Source organism: Homalodisca vitripennis, unplaced genomic scaffold, assembly GCF_021130785.1.
Source record: "Homalodisca vitripennis isolate AUS2020 unplaced genomic scaffold, UT_GWSS_2.1 ScUCBcl_4212;HRSCAF=10261, whole genome shotgun sequence".
NCBI classification, from domain to species: domain Eukaryota; kingdom Metazoa; phylum Arthropoda; class Insecta; order Hemiptera; family Cicadellidae; genus Homalodisca; species Homalodisca vitripennis.
In genome coordinates this window covers 18,848-38,199 of record NW_025780373.1, presented here as the reverse complement: position 1 = coordinate 38,199, position 19,352 = coordinate 18,848, and the positions used below count along the sequence as shown (strand labels likewise).

The window sequence follows — 19,352 nt, the reverse complement described above, 5'->3', positions numbered from 1 at the left end:
TGTAGTTTTTATTAACTCCACAGTAAGAAAACCCCTTCCAAATATAGTGGTCTCCGGATAATACTAAAGTAGGCTACCCAAACTTATTTTAAAGTATTTAAACTAAATTGAAATTGATCCAATAGTCTAATACCTCAGAATTAGGCCTACTCTAAAATTAAGAGTGAAACACGATTTAATTAATGTTATCTCGACAGTTTGGTGGACATAAATAAACACTGTTCTGTTCGGATTTATTTTATTAATAAATTATAGACCTAGCCTATCACTCGTATAAAAATGTCAAATCCAAAAATATCAACAACAGTCAAAATAATACAAAAGTAAAGAATTTTAACAAACCAAATAAAACTATTAAATTAATTTAATGAAATTATTTTATTGAGCTATGAGAGAAGTTTCGACTTTGCTGAAAAAGCTAAATACCAAACTAAAACAGAGAGAACAGCAGCCATAAATTCAGAATTTACCCACGGTCCTTGGTACGCTCCAGGGTAGTTTACTACAATAGTAACCAGAGGCTTCACAGTGGAGAGATCTTCACCGCTTCTCATTGCTTTCCTCAAAGCTCCGTATCCTTCTTCATCATAGAGATTTACGCTGTAATCTCCACTCTTGGCCTTCTTCACATCTTCAGTCCAACTGACCTGATATTTATTGTCATCTCCAATTCTTGCAGCAGGCAAGGTTTTCCCAGAAACTTCTGCATACAAGGGAATACCTTTGACACCATTGGCACATTTCAAGTTAAATTCTGCTACGTAAGCAATGCTGGTTAAAACTGTAGCATCTTGTGTAGTATACTGAGATGCAGTAACTTCTGGTTTAACACAAGTGTTTCCATAACTTGAACTAATCAGAAAGGCCGCAAACACAGCAAGTACAAACCTTGTAGTTTCCATTTCTTGATGTAGGTTTTATCCCTGACTAAATTATCAAAGTATGATATACAACAGTCACAAACAAGAATAACTCAAAGAATGATTTTAGCTGGTTAAATCATTAATTTAACTTTAGAGTTCAATTTGTTAATTTATTCACATAACCAAACCACCACACAACAACGGTCATACACTCGTACGTTAGCAGCTTCTGCTTTTCTAGGCTGTAGCGATAGCCGTGTCATATGTTGAAAAGTTGTAAACAGTTGGCAAAACGAAGCTATGATTTGGCCACATGGAGGAGGAAGTTGTGAACGCGTTCTAAAGCCGTTTTTGGATTTTATACTGCCAATTAAAGTGTTTCGTTTCATATGTAACAAAATTGATAATATTTCTAATATTACCTGACAAACTGTATTACATTTTACTACAGAATTTTGTATATGGAAAATCTTTAAATTATATATTAAGGTTTGGTTTCGTAGATGTGATGATGAATGAATAGTAAATGTTAATGTTCTTTTTAACTAGTATAGTGTAACTTTGAAAGATATTAAGGAAATCGTTAGTTAGAAAGTAAAAACAACTCACAACTAGTGTAAATTGTATTACATAGAACTAAGAAGTTTATTAATTTTTACATTCACTTTCAATTACCTGAATGTATGACTAAAACTGCACGTTAAAAATAAATATTTTATATAGTCGATGTAAGTTTTTACATACGATTAGACAAAACAATAGGGTTTAACCATTAAAGATAAATACATAATTTATCTTAGTGTGTGTGTGTGTGTGTGTGTGTGTGCGCGCGCGCGCGCGCGTGTGTGCGTGCGTGCGTGCGTGTGTGTGTGTGAGAGAGAGAGAGAGAGAGAGAAAGCACATATCGTCTAAGCAAGCAAGACTTTTTTACCGGAGTCGAGAGAAGAACTAGCATTACAGAACAAAACGTCTGTCACAAAATCCCCATATGGAAGCATGGCATGTTCTCTGGAAAGTTAAAGTTATATGACAGAAGATTCCAATATCTTTTCTTTGTTTGAAGGTTATTTTTGACGATGGAAGGATTGTGAAAGAAACAGGATTTTTCCGGACATTTGCCATCGTTAAGTGAAACAAGAAAACAGTAACACTACGTTTCGAGATCTCCAATATCTCCAACATCGAGATCCAATATCCAATATCCAATATCTTGTGAGAAATTTGTTTGTTTGTGTGAATTCGGGAATTAATACACTGAAACGTACTTCAAAGAGAAATAACCAACTCCCAATTGGATTTCAAAGAGGTAAGGAATCCACCCCAGCAGGGATCACTTCTGGCTGGTTTATACCTTCCAGTTGAATCCACCACTGGGCACAGTAAAAACCGACTTGTCATTTAAAACTGGGCAATCACAAATGTCGACATTCTGGGGTTCATGGCCAATTCGATAGGTCTAGTCTACTGTGGGAGATGACTGTTGGAGTTGGTGGGGCTTGTTCCCTAACCTCAGAGGTTCTTGCTAGCCTCAATAAGGGTGTGCCACACCCTGCCTACTTTGATTGGAGAGGCTGGTTCAGAGCTGCCCTCTCCTTCTTCCGGGGAGACATGACTTTGAGATGTAGTGCCCTAATTCTTCCTCATGGATCTCAATAGGAGGCGGCACCTACTCCCTAACCTTACCCATTCTGAATATCCTGTCACTCCGGAAGCAGTGCAAAGGTTCTTACAGGACTAAATGCAATTTATAAGCTTTTTGTCCTAAGAGAACAAAAAGAATTCACAACTAAGTCAAAATTAACTCAATTCTTATTATTGTATAAAGATTAGAAATCTTCAAATGAGGTTATTATTTACATTGATAAACCTTATCTAGTAATAAACTGTGCATCGTGTTTGTATAAACTTGTTTTCCTCGTTCCCATTTGCCTTATTTTATGATAACGATCTGATATAATTGTAAATAAAATCAAGTGCTGAAGTCTGAAACGCAAATATTCGCAGCTGAAATGGGTACCGCTCTTTAATATATTTAGTACGAAACATTACTAAATCACTGTGGAACTTAGTGAATTAAACTATTCTTAATAACTTACCATTTTCATGTAATAATCACATAATTTTTGTACAATTTATTGTGATTTTTAATGTTTTTTTTTATTTCATAAATGAATTCTAAACCGAAATTTTAAATAATATTATATAATAATTGTACAAAAATGTAGAAAGTTGCTCAACTTTTGTATTAATTTTTTTAGTTATTCTACTTTAAGTAAGAATTTTGGGATGAAAGGAGTTTTTAGACAAAAATTGGTGATATTCCATAAATCAACAGAAAGTTCATAACATAACAAATTATTGTTCTTTTACAAAACTGACGCTATTTCGTCTTCGTTCCACTGTGCGATACCGCCTCTTAATTCTTAAATATAGGTAATGTTATTGTTTCGAAATGTATAAGGAAAGAATGATGCGTAACTGTATACAAAAATTAAAATGTAAATTTGAATCTATTGAGATTTTTTTCCGATGCTGATGAAAAGATTTAATTAACTAGCTAGTAATATAATATTACGTAACCAGTTAAACACTGTTGTGGAGTGAAATAACGTTTCATAGCAATACATATATTTTACAGTACAATTAGAGATTAACTTTTAATATTCTTATATTAATACAAATGTAAATTTTCTCATGATTTAAAAGGCAGTGAGTTTTGGTTCATCATTATACGCGTTCCGTTTCCTATTCGTTACTCTTTGAGTAATACAATTTAACCTTAATCTTACAATTTAACTGTTTGAGTTTAGGCCTATAATAGGAAAATTGTTGTGATATAAATTTAGTATAATGTGTGAAAATTCAGAAGAAGAAATATTGGAAAGTAAGTAGTTTTATTTATTTTGCAGAGTTGATAAACAACGTCAGTAAATAAACTATATCAATAACTATATCAATTATATCTTCAGTTTCATCATTGACAGATTATTTTAGAAGAGTATTGTATAACTTTCACCAATTGAAACACATTTGTTTATAATGATAACAAGGTATACTGTATTATTATTATAACTATAATTGGGTAGGGTACGATAAGCGGACCCGGTTTTTTATATCTAAGAATGTAATCATCGATACCTAATATTCGCATCTCAAATCCTAGACTATCAATCGATATAAAGCACCTATAGTCCTCAATAACAATCTCATGTTTTAAATTAAAATATGAATTCAATATTTAGAGTGATCAAACAAATTATTATAACCAAAATTAGGAAAACTGAAGACGACCATATTTACAGTTACAGTTGTTTCTTTCCCACAAATGTCACATAATAGGTTTTTTTGTACGTGTTCAACATGTTGAAGTCACGAAAAACATGGCTTATCATCTTTCAAGGCAATGTCGTGTAGTTTTCTAAAATTGACTGCCATTTTTAATAATCAAATGTTACTTATATAAAATTAAAATATTACATTACGAGTATTATTTGAAAGTGTTTACAGCTAAAGGTATAGATTATTTAAGTTAATTGTTCAAAATAATTAATCAGTATCGATTTATTGTATTGATGGTTATTATTAAGTTATCAATATCTCTTACATTAAGTCCAGAGTCAATAATCACTGTGATCTTGGTTTTGCTCTATTACATATAGTTTACTGCCTATTAGTCATGTACATATTTACTACTGGCGTAGGAACGCACCTGCAAAATTTCAAAACAATTGGATCATTGGGAATGGGATAGTTAACCCAAGTACCTGAGGGTTACCGGTTATATTATAGTTTGTTAAATAGTATATTAAATTGTGTATTAACAGTGTTATAATAATTATGTTGTTAGTGACTTTAAATGTGATCATATTACCACATGGTTGAAATTTGATGTGAAACTCCACCTCTACTACCTTCATTTTGATATTGAAGATAGTAAATATAAATCCATCGGGATTCTCAATTTTAATCTCCCAAGGACCAAATTACATTCACCTTATAGGCCTAAGTAAAAAATTGTGGTTGCAAGGAAAACTCATAATAATTAAACAAACAGTTTATTGTAAAGGTTAATCATATGACATTTTGGTAGAGTATAATAAGCAGACCTATATTGATATTAACAAATAACATTAATTACATCAATTGATATAATGAACAGATAAAAAAAAACAATAAAAACAAAACAAAGTGATAAAATAAATTGAACAATAACATCATCTATACCTACTGTAAACATATTTCCAGATAGTAAACATAATATTTTGTTTAAAACACTACTTCATCTGTGTTTTTCTTGATTTCAAGATGTTTGTTTTGTTATTATGGTTTCTTTATTATTTATGAGATTATGTCAATGTGTACATTAAATTAGTTCTTTTAGTTTCAAACATTCACATGATTTATTTCCTATTTTAGATATATGTTGATATTAATTAGTAATTCTGTTATTAAATATATGAAGTATCAATGATTATACTAAGCAATATAAAAAGCGGCTTCACTTATCATACTTTACCCTGTCATTTTGCAGTAATTTATCAACTGTTATTTTGAATTTGAATATTTTAACTTAACCTGTAATTTCATCATCATAGAAAACTAAAGGGATGATTACAATATTTTTTATGTGGATTGTTTACTAGGATTACAGATGAAAAGTGGGATTGATGTACTATGAATGCTGTGTATGGAAGTTCAAAAGCAAAAGTTTCTATTAACTTATTCTATTGTCTGTTTTTTTAAGTTAGCCTTGAGGTACTATCTGCGAGAAAAACAGACTTATGATCTACAAAATATGTGACATCTATGAAAGATTTGTTTCTAAGGAGCATAACAGATCAAATGCGCTGTCACAGAATCAGAGTAACCTGTAATGCCACTTAGATTTTCAACATGATTTTTAACTTTTTACAATTTATATTATTTATATTTAATTAATTTCATTTTTATTATTAGTATTTGTATACCAAATCAGTTCCCTATATTTCAGTTTTTTTTTATTTCAGACCAAACCTAAGCAACAAGTTATATATTAAAAATTTGAAATACCATTTAATTATTATATTATATTTTTAACAGAATAAAATAACATCTATAAATATAATTCTAAACTCTAAATTATAATTGTATAAGGAAATACAAAAGATGTGATAAAAATCCTATGCTAGTTACAATTTTGAAATGTCAAATGTTACATGTCATCTATACAGAAGCCTATTGATGTGAGAAAAGTAGATGAGTTTGATGGCAGGTTATTTTACACCTGTATGGTAATTCCTTAACTGATAATTAATTATGAATACGTTTTTATAACTTCCTGCTTAAATAAACAACTTGATTTAAAATTAAAATTGATGTGTATGTTACATGTTAGTTTGATCATTTATATGCCAATCATATTTTATTAAAACAATAATATATAGTTGTTACGTTATTTGTTGCATTGCAATTATTGTAGTAGTATTAAAACATTTGTTATACTCTTTTCCATAATAACCTATAGTCAAAACTTAGAATTTGAATATAAACGTTAAATTTAAGCTTAGGATATATATTTGCTCTGAAGTTGCCTTATAAATATTTTTTAAATCAGATTATCAGGAATGATTGTAAAAGTATAATTGAAGTAGACAATGTATGGTGTTGCATCCAAAACTCTGGATTGATAATACTGTTCCACCAAATAATTGACAGGCAATAATATATATATATATTGAATAGCGTGAAGTTTTGTCAAACTCAGAAAATTGGGCAGTGAGACTTATGAAATGATTAAGGAAACAAGGAACCTTTGAGCCACATAACCGTTTTTAAGTGGTGGGCAGTATGGGTAGTGGGGGCCCTTACTCAGACTGATTTTTTCGGATAATTTTACTGGGTCCTTGTGACACGCTTATTTGAAGGGACCAGGTGCCAAGACATAATGGGACCCAGCTGATTATCCTTTCCGGGCCTGCTAAAGCTGGTGGTGGACCCTGTTTTAAAGCTGGCCAAGACAGAGTTGCAGGTGACAAGCAATCAGGACATCCCAAGACCAGCACAATACCAGAAAACTTTTGAAATATTTTGTCTAATCATTTCATAAGATAGTCACCGATCAATTCAGCAGATTTGTGAGAAAGTGAACACTGATTATGGACAATGCCAGAAAATCTGGGCATGCGATGCGTTTGTGCAAATAAATTCAATTGCTTCTCAACGAAGCGCAAAAGAACTTTTGCACCACAACTATTCACCAGCCCACTCTTCTATCAAAACAACCTAGTGGCGAAAACAAACCACATGACTGTTGTACCTTGTTCATCAGACTTTGCACCATGTACCGTTAACTCTGTTTTTGAAACTCAAGCAACAGTTGAATTGGATCACTTTATGTCAATGCAAGATTTTCAATAAAACTCTAAAAAGGTCCAGCACAGTATTGAAAAAAATCATTTTGAAAACACTTTTGGAGTTTGACAACAATCCTGGAGTAAGTGGATTGTATCTCAGGGTTAGTATTTAGAAAATTATCACAGTGAAAGCTAAATTATGTAAGCCAAATCAGTATATAAGCTCAGTCCTCAAACTTTTAGATTCACCCTTATACACTCTGGGATGGTTATAAAAGTGTTTGATGTTTAACAAATTTTGAAACTCATGTTTAACTAATCATTTTTATGACAGTGATTTAATTGTTTCAGTGCTAAATAGCATCTTTACAAAATGTGATATCGATGGTAACGGATTTGTAGACATAAACACACTTATACATTTCCTCACTTGTCAAGATTCTACATGGCAAAAAGATAAGTATGTATATCTGAAGAGTCACATGAAAAATAGTATAATTATTTTTGTAAATTAACTAGCCTAAACCCGCGGCTCCGCTCGCGTGGCAGTAGAGAGGGCTACATCAATCAAGCATCGAAAAGAAATACTAATTTTATTATACGTTTTTCCAATTAATTTATTGCTCTACTAATACATCGTAGCATATCATAAAATCTATTATAAAAGTTTTTTGTTTATTTTAATGCGTTTTGGTAAACAACGTTATTAGTTGTATTATTTGGAGCATAAATATAAAGGTTCTTCAGGTTTCCGACTCTTGAGCAAGCGACGTATAATTGACCGTGCGAGAAACATGAGGGTTCCAGATGGATTCCTGCGACGTTAAGTGGGTGTTGATTGTAGTCTGCTGAAGGATCGTAATTAAAAGCTTGTTTATACATGTCATGTTGAAGTCGTGCATCGCCTGATCTGTTTGCAACCGCTCGATTACTTTGCATTCTCAATCTATCATTCAAATTTGATGTTTCTCTTTCTTCTTGCGACAGCATCATTCTTGATGCTGATGTTCGTATTCGATTCAATTCGTTTACCTTTGCGCGCTGGTCGTTGCTTTGATTATTACGAATTCGTTTTGTTGCTATCGCACGTGCGCTGTGACGGCTTAAAGCACTTTTTTTTCTTGGCGGCATTATGTTATTTTCCAATAAAATTCGTCAAAAAACTGCTCAAAGGAATTCTGTAAAAAAAATGTTGAGAAAAACATTCTTCAAAGAATATTTACATGAGAAAACAAAAATACTTGCCTATTTTTTTAAACCTTTTACTGATGGAAAATAACACTGTTCTTGGAAATTGTAAAAAAGATATCAAATCACGTTTATCAAAAATTTGACATTTGTGACACGTTGTAAATGTCAAAAAATGTTTGTTTACATAGAAACGTCAAAAATATTTATGTTTACTTAGTTACTGTCAAAAATAACAACAATTTTTTGTCCCATTATATATGTTTACAAAGAACAGCTGATTAAAAATTTGAAAAGACTCTTTCACTTAATAACATATGTCTGCTGCAATGCATTTCTTACGGGTATTTCTGTAACCAGTGGGGCGGAATCCTGAATCGGGAAAGGGATAAAAAGTATCCTATAACCTTCTACAGATCAAGACGAACAAATTAAAAAAAAATTAGGCGAATCCGTCCAGCCGTTTGTGAGTGATGCTGTTACACACGAACAGTTTCATTTTTATATATATAGATATCATAAAGACGCATCATAGTTTTTAAGTTAAGGCACCAAAGATGTGACAAAATAAACAGCTCAGTATTAAAAACAAAGCAAAATAGATTAGGATATTAGTTTACCTTACTTAATTTTTCAAACACCTAAAATAATGACTAAACATATTTTAATGTTTTATTTATGAAATGAAATGAAATGAAACGTTTATTCTCTCTTTCACAATCAATTAATTGTAACAAAACAACAACAATATTATACTTCTATACTTAGTGTTTGATCAAATAACGTGTTAACTACTTAGGATGTGTTTTTTTCTATTATTGAAAATAAATGTTATAATAGAAATTATTAAACAAAACAGAAATATAAGCTGATGCAGAACTGCTGAGAGAATAAATACACACGCAAGAGAAGATAAACTCTTCTGATTTTGCGTGGGGAGTTACCAGTATTTTATATTTTCAATTTGGAATTTTACTGTTGTCTCCTGTTAACCAAACACACACACACACACACACACACACACACACACACAAAACACACATATCCACACATCCAATAATGAAAACATAAGCTATCACATGCAATATCATTACTGTATCTATTATCTGTCTTGAGGCAACTACTGTACATTTGAGGCAAAAATAATTTACCCAAAAGTAAATTTGTTTATATAACTTTATTTTTTTAAATAGATTTTTTACTTATTCTTTAGAGGGACATATTATCTTACCTGTTTGGTTATTATAGTATTGTTTAAGAAAAGTGTAGTTATTAACTAGTTTAATACAACAAACAATTGTTCCCAATTGATTAGTATCATGATTCAAGAGCCAATCCTTGACACGGATTTTTAAGGTATTCATTGTGGGTGAAGTTTTTAATATAAACAGGTAAACTGTTGTAAAACTTGGGTCCGAGGTATATAAAAGACTTCTGTAGCAAAGAGCTATTAACTCTCGGTGGCCTGATCATGCCGATCTGCCTGGTAATATAAACCTCCAAGAGTTGTTTGCAGATCAACAGTGACTCCTGGATTACCACTAATTTGGAAAAAATAACCATAGCACTTTAAAAACATATAGATGCCGCAGTGGAAGTATTCTTAGCCTAAAAAACAATGGAAAAGCATGTTCACATCTAATTTTTCCGAAAAATAATTCTAATGAAATGATTTTTGAATACTTGTAATTTTCTTTAAATGTGATTTAAATGTACTGCCCCAGCATGACAGACCATAGTTTTAATTTAGAATGAACAAATGCAAAATACATTTTTATTAATACATTGTCATGACAAAGTTGTCTAATAAAATAAAACTTTCTAAGAAATACAAGTAAATATGTTCTAATTGTTTTTTATATGTACTTTCCAAAGAAGGTTTTTCATCAATGTGGAGTCCCCAAGTACTTCACAGTGTTGCCCTGAGTAAGGGTGACACAATCACATTGATTTCTGTTGACAACTCAAATTATGGTACTTCAAAGGTTCAATCATAATTGAAAGGTTTAAGTTAATGAAAAATTTATATATAGTGATTTCTCTGAGCATTTAATGCAAGTCCATTGTTACTAAACCATAATCGAAGATAGTATAGATCTTGTTGTATATAATTCCATAGAAGTAGTTCAGGTTGGGGCACTATAAGATAAAGCTGTATCATCAGCGAACCCAGTTTAGTTTACCAAAAAGGGGCCTCTATAAAGATCATTAATAAAAATTAAAAAACAATATGGGACCCAAAAACAGATCCTTGTGGCACACCGCACATAACTGTGCTCGTCGAGCTTTCATAGCCACCAATACAAACAAACTGTTCCGCTCACGGAGGTATGATCTGAACCACTCATGGGCTACACCACGCACATCCCGCCCTATCCAGCTTTTTTAGTAACAGCTCATGGTTGACTGTGTCAAAGGCCTTGCTGATATCCAAAAACAAAACCCGATGCTTTGGAACTTTTTGGATTATTCAAATTTAATTGAATTTTGCGATATAAAATTTTGTAGAGCCATTTCCGTGTTCATTCCCCTCTCTAAAACCAAATATGTGTTGAAGCTATAAAGTTATAATGGTCTAAAAATGGCATAAGTCTTGATTTAACGATTTTTTCTAATAATTTTGAGAAAACTGAAAAAGTAATGATATTGGCCTATAGTTTTCGATGGACGTACTTTGTCTTTCTTAAACAACAGGCACAATTTTGGCAATTTTTAGTTTTTCAGGAAACACCCCCTCACTCAAAACTCTTATTAAAAAATATATGTTAGAACTGGAACTATATGTGATGAGATATTTTTTACTATGAAACTAGAGATAGAATCAGCACCAGGCGCCTTATTTCCAGATATCGAGTTTATCAATTTTACTAATTCATTTTCTGCTACAGGAAGCCAAAAAATGGAATGAGGAGGCGAGTAAGTCCTGAACAACCTCTCATGATCAAGTCTTTGGTGCTCATTTGGTTGCTCAAGTGAGGCAGCTAGATCAATAGGTCCACTAATAAAAAATTTGTTAAATTCATCCACAATTTGTTGCTGATTACTCGTCAATTCATTGCCTATCTCTAGTGTTAATGTTTTGTCAACACATTTCATCGCTGGGACTAGACCACTCAATTTATTAATTATATTCCACTGCTGACGTGGGTTATTTGAACATTTATCAAACAACCCCTCGTAATATCGCTTTTTAGCGTCTTTGATCCACTTTTCAATTTTCCTTCTAAAAATGTCAAATTTATAATTTTTAATCGCTCATTGGTTGGCTGGCGTTTTAATAATTTAAGCAGTCTATCCCGATTAGCCATAGCTCTGAGAAGACCATTTGTCATCCATGGTTTCAATTTTTTAGATTTATTTACGTTGAATTTATTTTTTATCTCAATTTTAGAGAGGGCGATCGCCTCGTTTATAATATCAATAAACTTATTAAACGAGCTGTTTACATCACTGCTCATAAATACACTATCCCAAGATTCAAGCTCTAACAGATTGTTTAGCAGTTTTAAGTCAGTGGAATATCTACGCTTATTAAGCAAATTATTTTTTTCAGTATTGTCTACACATACAGACAGGCAGATAGTGCGATGATCCGTAATTAACGAGTCTATGACAGCAGGAATAGCCATAGGCGTAATTTGGGGTGGCAAGGGGTGGCAGTTTGCCACCCCAGAATTGTGGAGCCCGGTATTTTGCCACCCCAGAATTTTGAAGTAAATGTCTAAATAATTTTACATATAACTTACTTAAAACTGGAAAATACAAGTCTACCAATAGGGAACCTTTTAACTTTATCAATTCTCCATTAATTTTGCTTAGTTTAGCACAGAAAGATAGCACGTCTTTTAAAAACTTGTAAATCATAAACTTAAAATGAAATATTGGTGTAGTAGAATTTAACGAAATGAAATAAGGAACATTAAATGCGTGAAGAGCGAGAATGAGCAATGTAGGCTGCTTCTCGTCTGCCGTCTGGAAACGGCAACTCTGTAATACACAGTTGGCGAGGGAGATTTGGCAACAGGGCACCTGTTGTAGTATATTGTCTTTACAGCTAGAAGCAGACAACGTCTGTCGTGTCGCCTGCCTACTTTAACCTTACTCCTCAGTAGATGTATTCGATTAGTGCAGTTGCAGTACGATGTGAATTACATTTCAAGTGAACCGTCGTATGATTGCATGGACTAAGAGATGGTAAGTTTAGTTCAGTTATTTCTTATTTCGTAGGTTAAACTTAGGTGTTGGTCAGTTTCTGGAGTTTTCCCCATCTTTGTTTTACATCCAACTAGCCTAATGCTGAAAAATAGAAAATCTTTTTACTGACTAGATTTCAATAAATGGCCCCCAAAAAACATAACCTCAACTTCTAACTTTATTAGTTCTGCCAGTTTAGTTCTGCATTGTTACGGTTATGGGTTTTAGTTGTTTAAACATTTTATAGGTGTAATTGGTTGGTATAGGAGAAGTTTTTGCATATATAAGGGAAGTAGCTTGTTTTATAGTACGGTATGGAATACTAGGTTTATTTTTGTTTGTTTGGCCACCTAAATGCTTTTACCGATGTCATATAACCTCACATTTAACGCAACACTACTTTAACCTATATATGTAAAAATAACAACGATACCATCCAATCACCTGAAATTAAGTAATTTCAGCTTATACCTCTAATTAGTTATGTTTACTGTCATTTTAATAACTCCCGCCTTCCTGTGTTTGACAGCTGTTTTTGCAATGCCGTGGCTGTCAGGCTGCAGACGTTTGTGTCGAAGAGCCAATGACTAAAAAGGTCATACAAAATAATTAGTTAACATCCAGATCTTTTATGGTCTTGCAATTATTTAAAATACATGTTTTACAATCAACTCGTAGAGTAAGGCACTAAATGAACTTTATCTTTAGGCAAAAAAAGATTATGTGTAATAAAAATACCAGATTAATAGCAAATTTTAAACTATTTCGAAACCTGGTAATGTAGGCAGACTTGGGTTTTCGTGTACGCCTACAGCTTCTTAAGTACAGTTTACAGTATGCAAATAAAAAGTATGACTGTTTTACTCATTGGCTGTTAGGCTGTGTTTATTCCGATACAAATTTTACACAAAACAAAATTTTCCCAAAATTACAAAACAAAACTTTGGTAGATAAATCAAAATAAAGTAAAAATGAAGAATAATGGTTTTCTTAAAAACAACCGTTTTTGAGATATCTACCATTTTGTATTTATTAAATTTTTATTTATATCTCGAGAATGTTTTGACCGATTTAACTCAAACTTGGCATGGTTTTTTATCTAATACAATATCCATATTCAGAAGAATTACCAATTTAATTCAATCATTAGTTTTCAAAATGATTGCCATTTAAAATTTCTTAACCTAAATTGTATGAAAACCATAAACTTGAAGTCAAATGTCAGGGCATCTTTTTTGTTGCCCTTTCAATCCCCTATCAAATGGTACGATGTCAAAACAAAGAGATGAGAAAATAGTGTCACACACAATAGCGCCCAAAATCAAAAAAATTGTGCAAAGCCTATGCATGTTATATTAGACTTGTATTAATTTTAGGTTTAGGACTCTGTGTTCTAGTAGCATTTTGCCATTATTTAAATGTTCTTTTTGCTATTCTTAATGGGGTTTTTTTCAGGCTCAGAAGAACAAAAAAGGGCAGAGTTCGTTGCTGTCCTACTTTAGCTCAGGCCCAGCAAACAAAAAGAAACGGTTAGAAGATGAACTACCAGAAGGAGTTGTTTTGGAACATGGAACCAGAACCGGCTGTAGTAGACGTTTTAGATTCGTCATCGGCTCAGTTAACAACCACAACTACAAATGAAGATACCACAACTACTCCTACAGATGAAGTGCAGAGTCCTAGCTGTTCCTCTAGTTCATCTGACCAATTGACAATCACTGTAATTAATAAACGTGATCCTGCTCATTGGGCCCAGGTTTGGCTAAGGCGTTTTTTTAGGGAAGGCTCATTCCAACCACGAGAAATTAAATTTCCCTAAAACGGATGGTAGGAAATTTTAGGCCAGAGTGGTATAAACTGTATCCTTGGCTGGAATACAGTCCTCTAACTGACAAAGCGTTCTGTTTTGCCTGCCGTTCGTTTTACAGCCCAGAAGAAAAAAATGCAGAAAATGTATTTACACTCAGTGGGTTTTCCAAATGGAAGAAAGCTGTAAAAGTATTTGAGAATCATGAAAAGAGTAACTCGCATCGAAAGTAGTAACACTAAAACTCAGTTTCTTTAAGAGAAGCCGACAAAAGTGGCACTGTTATTGAAAAAGTAAATCAAAAGTATTCAGAAGAAGTACAAGAAAACAGATTGTACTTAGAGGCTTTGTGTGAATCCCTGATAATTTTGTGGGAGACAATCTATTGCTCTAAGAGGGTCATGACGAATCTACAGATTCAAAAAAAACAGAGGAAACTTTTTGGAGCTGATGAGGCTTCGTTCCAAAGATAATAGTTTAGTAAACAAATTCTTTGTAGAGCATCGCAAAAATTTTCAATATACTTCAGCGACTTTCCAGAATGAGCTTCTGTCCATAATTGGGGAACAAATTAAGTTGCACATTGCCAAAGAAGTTAAAGATGCAAATGTTTTTGCCATTATAGCTGATGAGACCCAAGACATAGCAAAGCACGAGCAAGTAGCTATTGTCTTGAGACATGTTAATGATAAACAAGAAGTTTCATGAGTCGTTTGTGGGGTTTTACCGTGCTAGAAGAACTGATGGCGATACACTGGCAAATGTACTTAAGGACGTTTTTGATTTCACTGGACTTGAATATTAAACATCTGCGTGCTCAGTGCTATGATGGGGGCTTCGAACATGAGGGGTCCCTACAAAGGAGTGGCAGCTAGAATTATACAAGAAGCCCCCATGGCAATGTACATTCACTGCAATGCACATATATTGAACTTGTGCATTGTAAGCTGTTGCACAAGCGTGAATTCAATAAGAAACACCTTCTTTGTGCTTCAAAGTCTTTACAACTTCATTGAGAAATCAACTAAAAGACATGCTGTTTTTGAAAACATTCAAAAAAGTGCAAAAAGCTTTAGTGGTGGAACAGCAACATTGAAGTCTTTGAGTGATACCAGATGGGCTTGCCGTGTCGAAGCAGTGCGTTCTTTGTTAGATAATTTTGATGCCACTCTTACGACACTACGAGAGATTTCTGAAACAGACCCTGACAGTGGTGGACAAGCCAATGCTTTGTTGAAAAATATGGAGGACTTCAACTTTGTATTTGACCTTCTATTACTCAGGAGAGTTCTAACACAATTGACATACTGTCAAAGACCCTTCAGTCAAGCAGTGTGACCTATGAAGTTGTGAAATCTGTAAAAAACAGCACACTTGAAGTTTTGCAATCCTTCAGAACAGATGAGTTTTTCACCAAGTTGTTCAATCACTGCACAGAAATTGCTGACACGTGCGGTTTAGAGCTGCCGAGTTGCCAAGAAAGGGCAAAATTCCCTCAAAAATCGGGGGTGGGAGTAAAGCTCCATTTGAATCTGTAACAACAGTACTACAAAGTTTCAATCCTCTGGCCAGTTATTGATATCCTAAGCGAGGAGATAGAGGCCAGGCTTCAAGAAAAACAACCTAGATGTACTTAACCACTTAAGCAAAGTTCTAGGTGGAAGTGATATAGACACAGCCAGTGTACAGTATGTGTGTAAATACTATAGTTTAGACTATGACATTCTTCTGTCTGAACTAAACTTTTTTTAACAGAACGGAGGAATCAAGAAGCAAAAGTATCCAAGAAAGAGCTGACGTTTTTTGTACAAACATCTTTGAAAAGTGTGTTCCCCATGCTTTTTTGAACTTTTTTCGTTTGTACTATACAATTCCAATGAACTCGGCATCGTGTGAGAGATCCTTTTCATGCTTACGGCGGTTAAAGACATATACTAAGAAACTCTATTGGCCAGGAGAGGTTGTCTTCGTTAGCCCTTTTGGCTATTGAAAGGGAGTGTAGAAATAGACATTTCAAAAGTAATTGATGACTTCAATTCAAAGCCAGAAGAGAAGGCTTCATTTTGTTTAACACTAACTTGTGGATGCAGTCTGGTTACATAGAATAAAGTGAAAATTTGTTTGATCATGTTTACTTGATTTTTCCTTTTATAAAAAACAAACGGGCTGGGCACACATAAATTAAAATTGGGCACACTTTTGAGTTGTGTGTGAACAATAATTACCTCACTTGTGGACCTTGTGGTTTAGTTAATAACTCAATTCATTAAAAATTATTGTTTTAGGGCTAAGTTGTTAGCAGTAAAATTTTTGTAAAAAATAGCTTGAAAAAGCTTAAAATACTAACAAATTTAAAGCCAGTTTCTTACAATTTTCCGGGGGAGGGCCCCGGACCCCCCTCCACCTGGGGGTATTCCATACCCCCCAGTAGATCTTGCCACCCCCCCAGTTAAAAAGCTGAAATGACGCCCATGGGAATAGCCACGGTAGGCCGCTGAGTTTCTAAACAGGACGTGATCTATACAGCTAGTGGTAGTGTCAGTAACTCTAAACTCTAGTATCGACGTCAATTAACTGCTCAAACCCGAAAAACTACTCACAATCTCTACATAGTTATCAATATGATTGTTATCAAGTTTAGTATTAATGTTCATATCTCCCAGACAAAAAACATTACTTCCGCCTATTGCATCCAAACATATCTTAAAATGTTCTAAAAAATCAGATATTGACATTTCATGCCACCTATAGATTGCTAAGATAAAAAATGTATAATTATTACTAAGGGTAAAACTTGCCAACAACGAATCAGCTCCTCGCAAACTAACTTCTCGGCGCTGACATCTTACGTTAGATTTTATAATAAACTTATTATTCCGCCACATCTGTTTGTACTGCCAACAGCTATCATATTGTATCCGTCAAGTGAAAACACTGAGGCGTCATTCTCAGTGGATAGCCATGCTTCAGTCAATATAATGATATCAGGCTGGACAGTAAACCCATTGGCGACCGCCGCAAACAAATCAAAGTTCTTTCTTACACTTCTAATGTTCTGATGAAGCACGAATAAATTTTGTTGTTGATTAAAGTCGGCCATTAAATGATTCAACACTAGAGTAAACTTTTGTTTTTTGAGGACATGGCATTGAGGTAAGATTCAACGTTATTCTGATTTAAAAGGTTAATTGCTTGTCAATGTCAATACACTATCCCCTATCAACACTCAATTAATTACCTGCTAGTTAATAAATTTTCTCATCTCATGTTTGCTTATAAATTTAGAACTTAGCGCCTAATTTCTAAAATATCAAAATAATCATGACAAACAGTTAATAAAACACGGCCAATAAGAGATGATCGAGAAAATAACTAATGTGAATAAACTAAACTGAAACATTTACACAGAGCACCCAGACAATCAGACACAAAACATAACAGGAAAAAAAAAACAAGAATTCATACACATGAGACAACCAAGATGGTCATATATAATGGATAATTAGTTTGTTTTTGTATCCAATATGTTTTACCTTCTTTTAGCATTGTAAAAAAATTTAAATCTGAATACTCCAGCTAATCTATTATTAATATTAAAGAAGTTGTGTTTTAATATCTGCCAACTCACATAATTTAGTCGTTATACAGATTTTATATTTCTCAGCATTTCTCTTACATAAAATGAACAGATCCAACACTGTAACAAAACATGTATATTACAGTAATCTAAATATGTTGACGTACTTCAGTGGGTGATATAAAACTAACAAATAACAATTATGAGTATAGATTTCTAATCATTACTGATGAAAAACTAATATTAATACTGCCAGAATACTAAAAAAATGTAGTAACAGATCCTTCACACTCAAAAATAACAATAACAAAAGTTTAATCCATTTATCAATATATATTTACAATGGCTGTACATTTATTAAACACATACAGACAGACGCATATCTACACATGCGTATGAATGTGTCATATTCTGCCACACGTACCAGACTAGTATTAATTAAAAGTCTGAGATTAACTATTATAATGTTTTATATAATAATATTTACTATATTTACTAATATTTTACTCTTGTAATAATACCAAATATATGTTAGGCTATTACGATACCCAAAAGTAATAAACAGTTCCACTGGCATTTAACTTTTTTGCCTGAATATAAAAATAAAACATTCATTCTTCGAAAAAGTTGACAAGGAAAATAAAATTTTATAAAATAAACACCAAATTATTCCACCAAGAGTATTATAACTAATCAATCTATCACAATATACCCACGGATATTTTATTGTTTTATGGTTCCCATTATTAAATAAACTCTCCCACTGATACTTTACGTTTAACTGATTATAAAAAACAAATATAAATTTCTTTAAAACAGTTAATATAGAAAATTAAAGTAAAATACATTAAGCATAACTTACAGTTCATTGTTAGGGTCATACAGAGGTCCTCAAATCAGCAAAAAAGAGAAAAACTACTTCAGTTCTCAATTTTGCGTATGCTGAAGTACAGTTTGGGTCTGCTGCTGCTCCTCTTCCTTCGACAGCTGGCTGGGGCGGAGACGTTTGATCTCTGTCCTTCCGATGTGTTACTGCCAAGTCTATGAAGGTCCTCGTACGATTCGATGTTGAGTACCTGGGCTTTTTCATGCTTCCTGACGAAAAATGCGTCCATTTCTTACCCATACAAACTGGTATTGTGTTTCTCTGGCAAAACGTTTTGTCTCCCACAAAAGTCCCTTGAAGAAAGGCGAGAGATTTTCAGAGATAAAAATTTTTGTTGACATCCTCCCCACGATGTCCCTTGGACAGGATGGAAGTCCTCTTCTTTCGCGCCGCCTCCAGCAGTGTCATTGCAGTACTCCTGCTCTTGTACTGGACGATTATCATGTTCGGCCGGCCCATTACGACCCGTCGGCACACGATGCGCAGCCTCTATATCATTCTGAGA

At 33.3% G+C, this 19,352-nt stretch overlaps 2 protein-coding genes across 3 annotated transcripts in view; one reads left to right on the top strand and one right to left on the bottom strand.

Annotated features, from left to right (window-relative positions):
- Positions 1 to 212: 212 nt before the first annotated feature.
- Positions 213 to 1,154, bottom strand: LOC124372871 (translocon-associated protein subunit delta-like). The gene has a single exon (XM_046831281.1). The coding sequence runs from the start codon at positions 900 to 902 to the stop codon at positions 387 to 389; it is 516 nt and encodes a 171-aa protein (XP_046687237.1). The 5' UTR covers positions 903 to 1,154; the 3' UTR covers positions 213 to 386.
- A 2,475-nt stretch (positions 1,155 to 3,629) lies between these two features.
- LOC124372873 (probable E3 ubiquitin-protein ligase bre1) overlaps positions 3,630 to 19,352 on the top strand; it is a 34,476-nt gene continuing 18,753 nt past the window's right edge. For both annotated transcript variants that reach the window (XM_046831285.1, XM_046831284.1), the window contains exons 1-2: positions 3,630 to 3,747; positions 7,547 to 7,655. In XM_046831285.1, the coding sequence (XP_046687241.1) occupies positions 3,714 to 3,747; positions 7,547 to 7,655 (143 nt within the window). In that variant the 5' untranslated portion in view covers positions 3,630 to 3,713. The remainder of the gene's footprint in view (positions 3,748 to 7,546; positions 7,656 to 19,352) is intronic.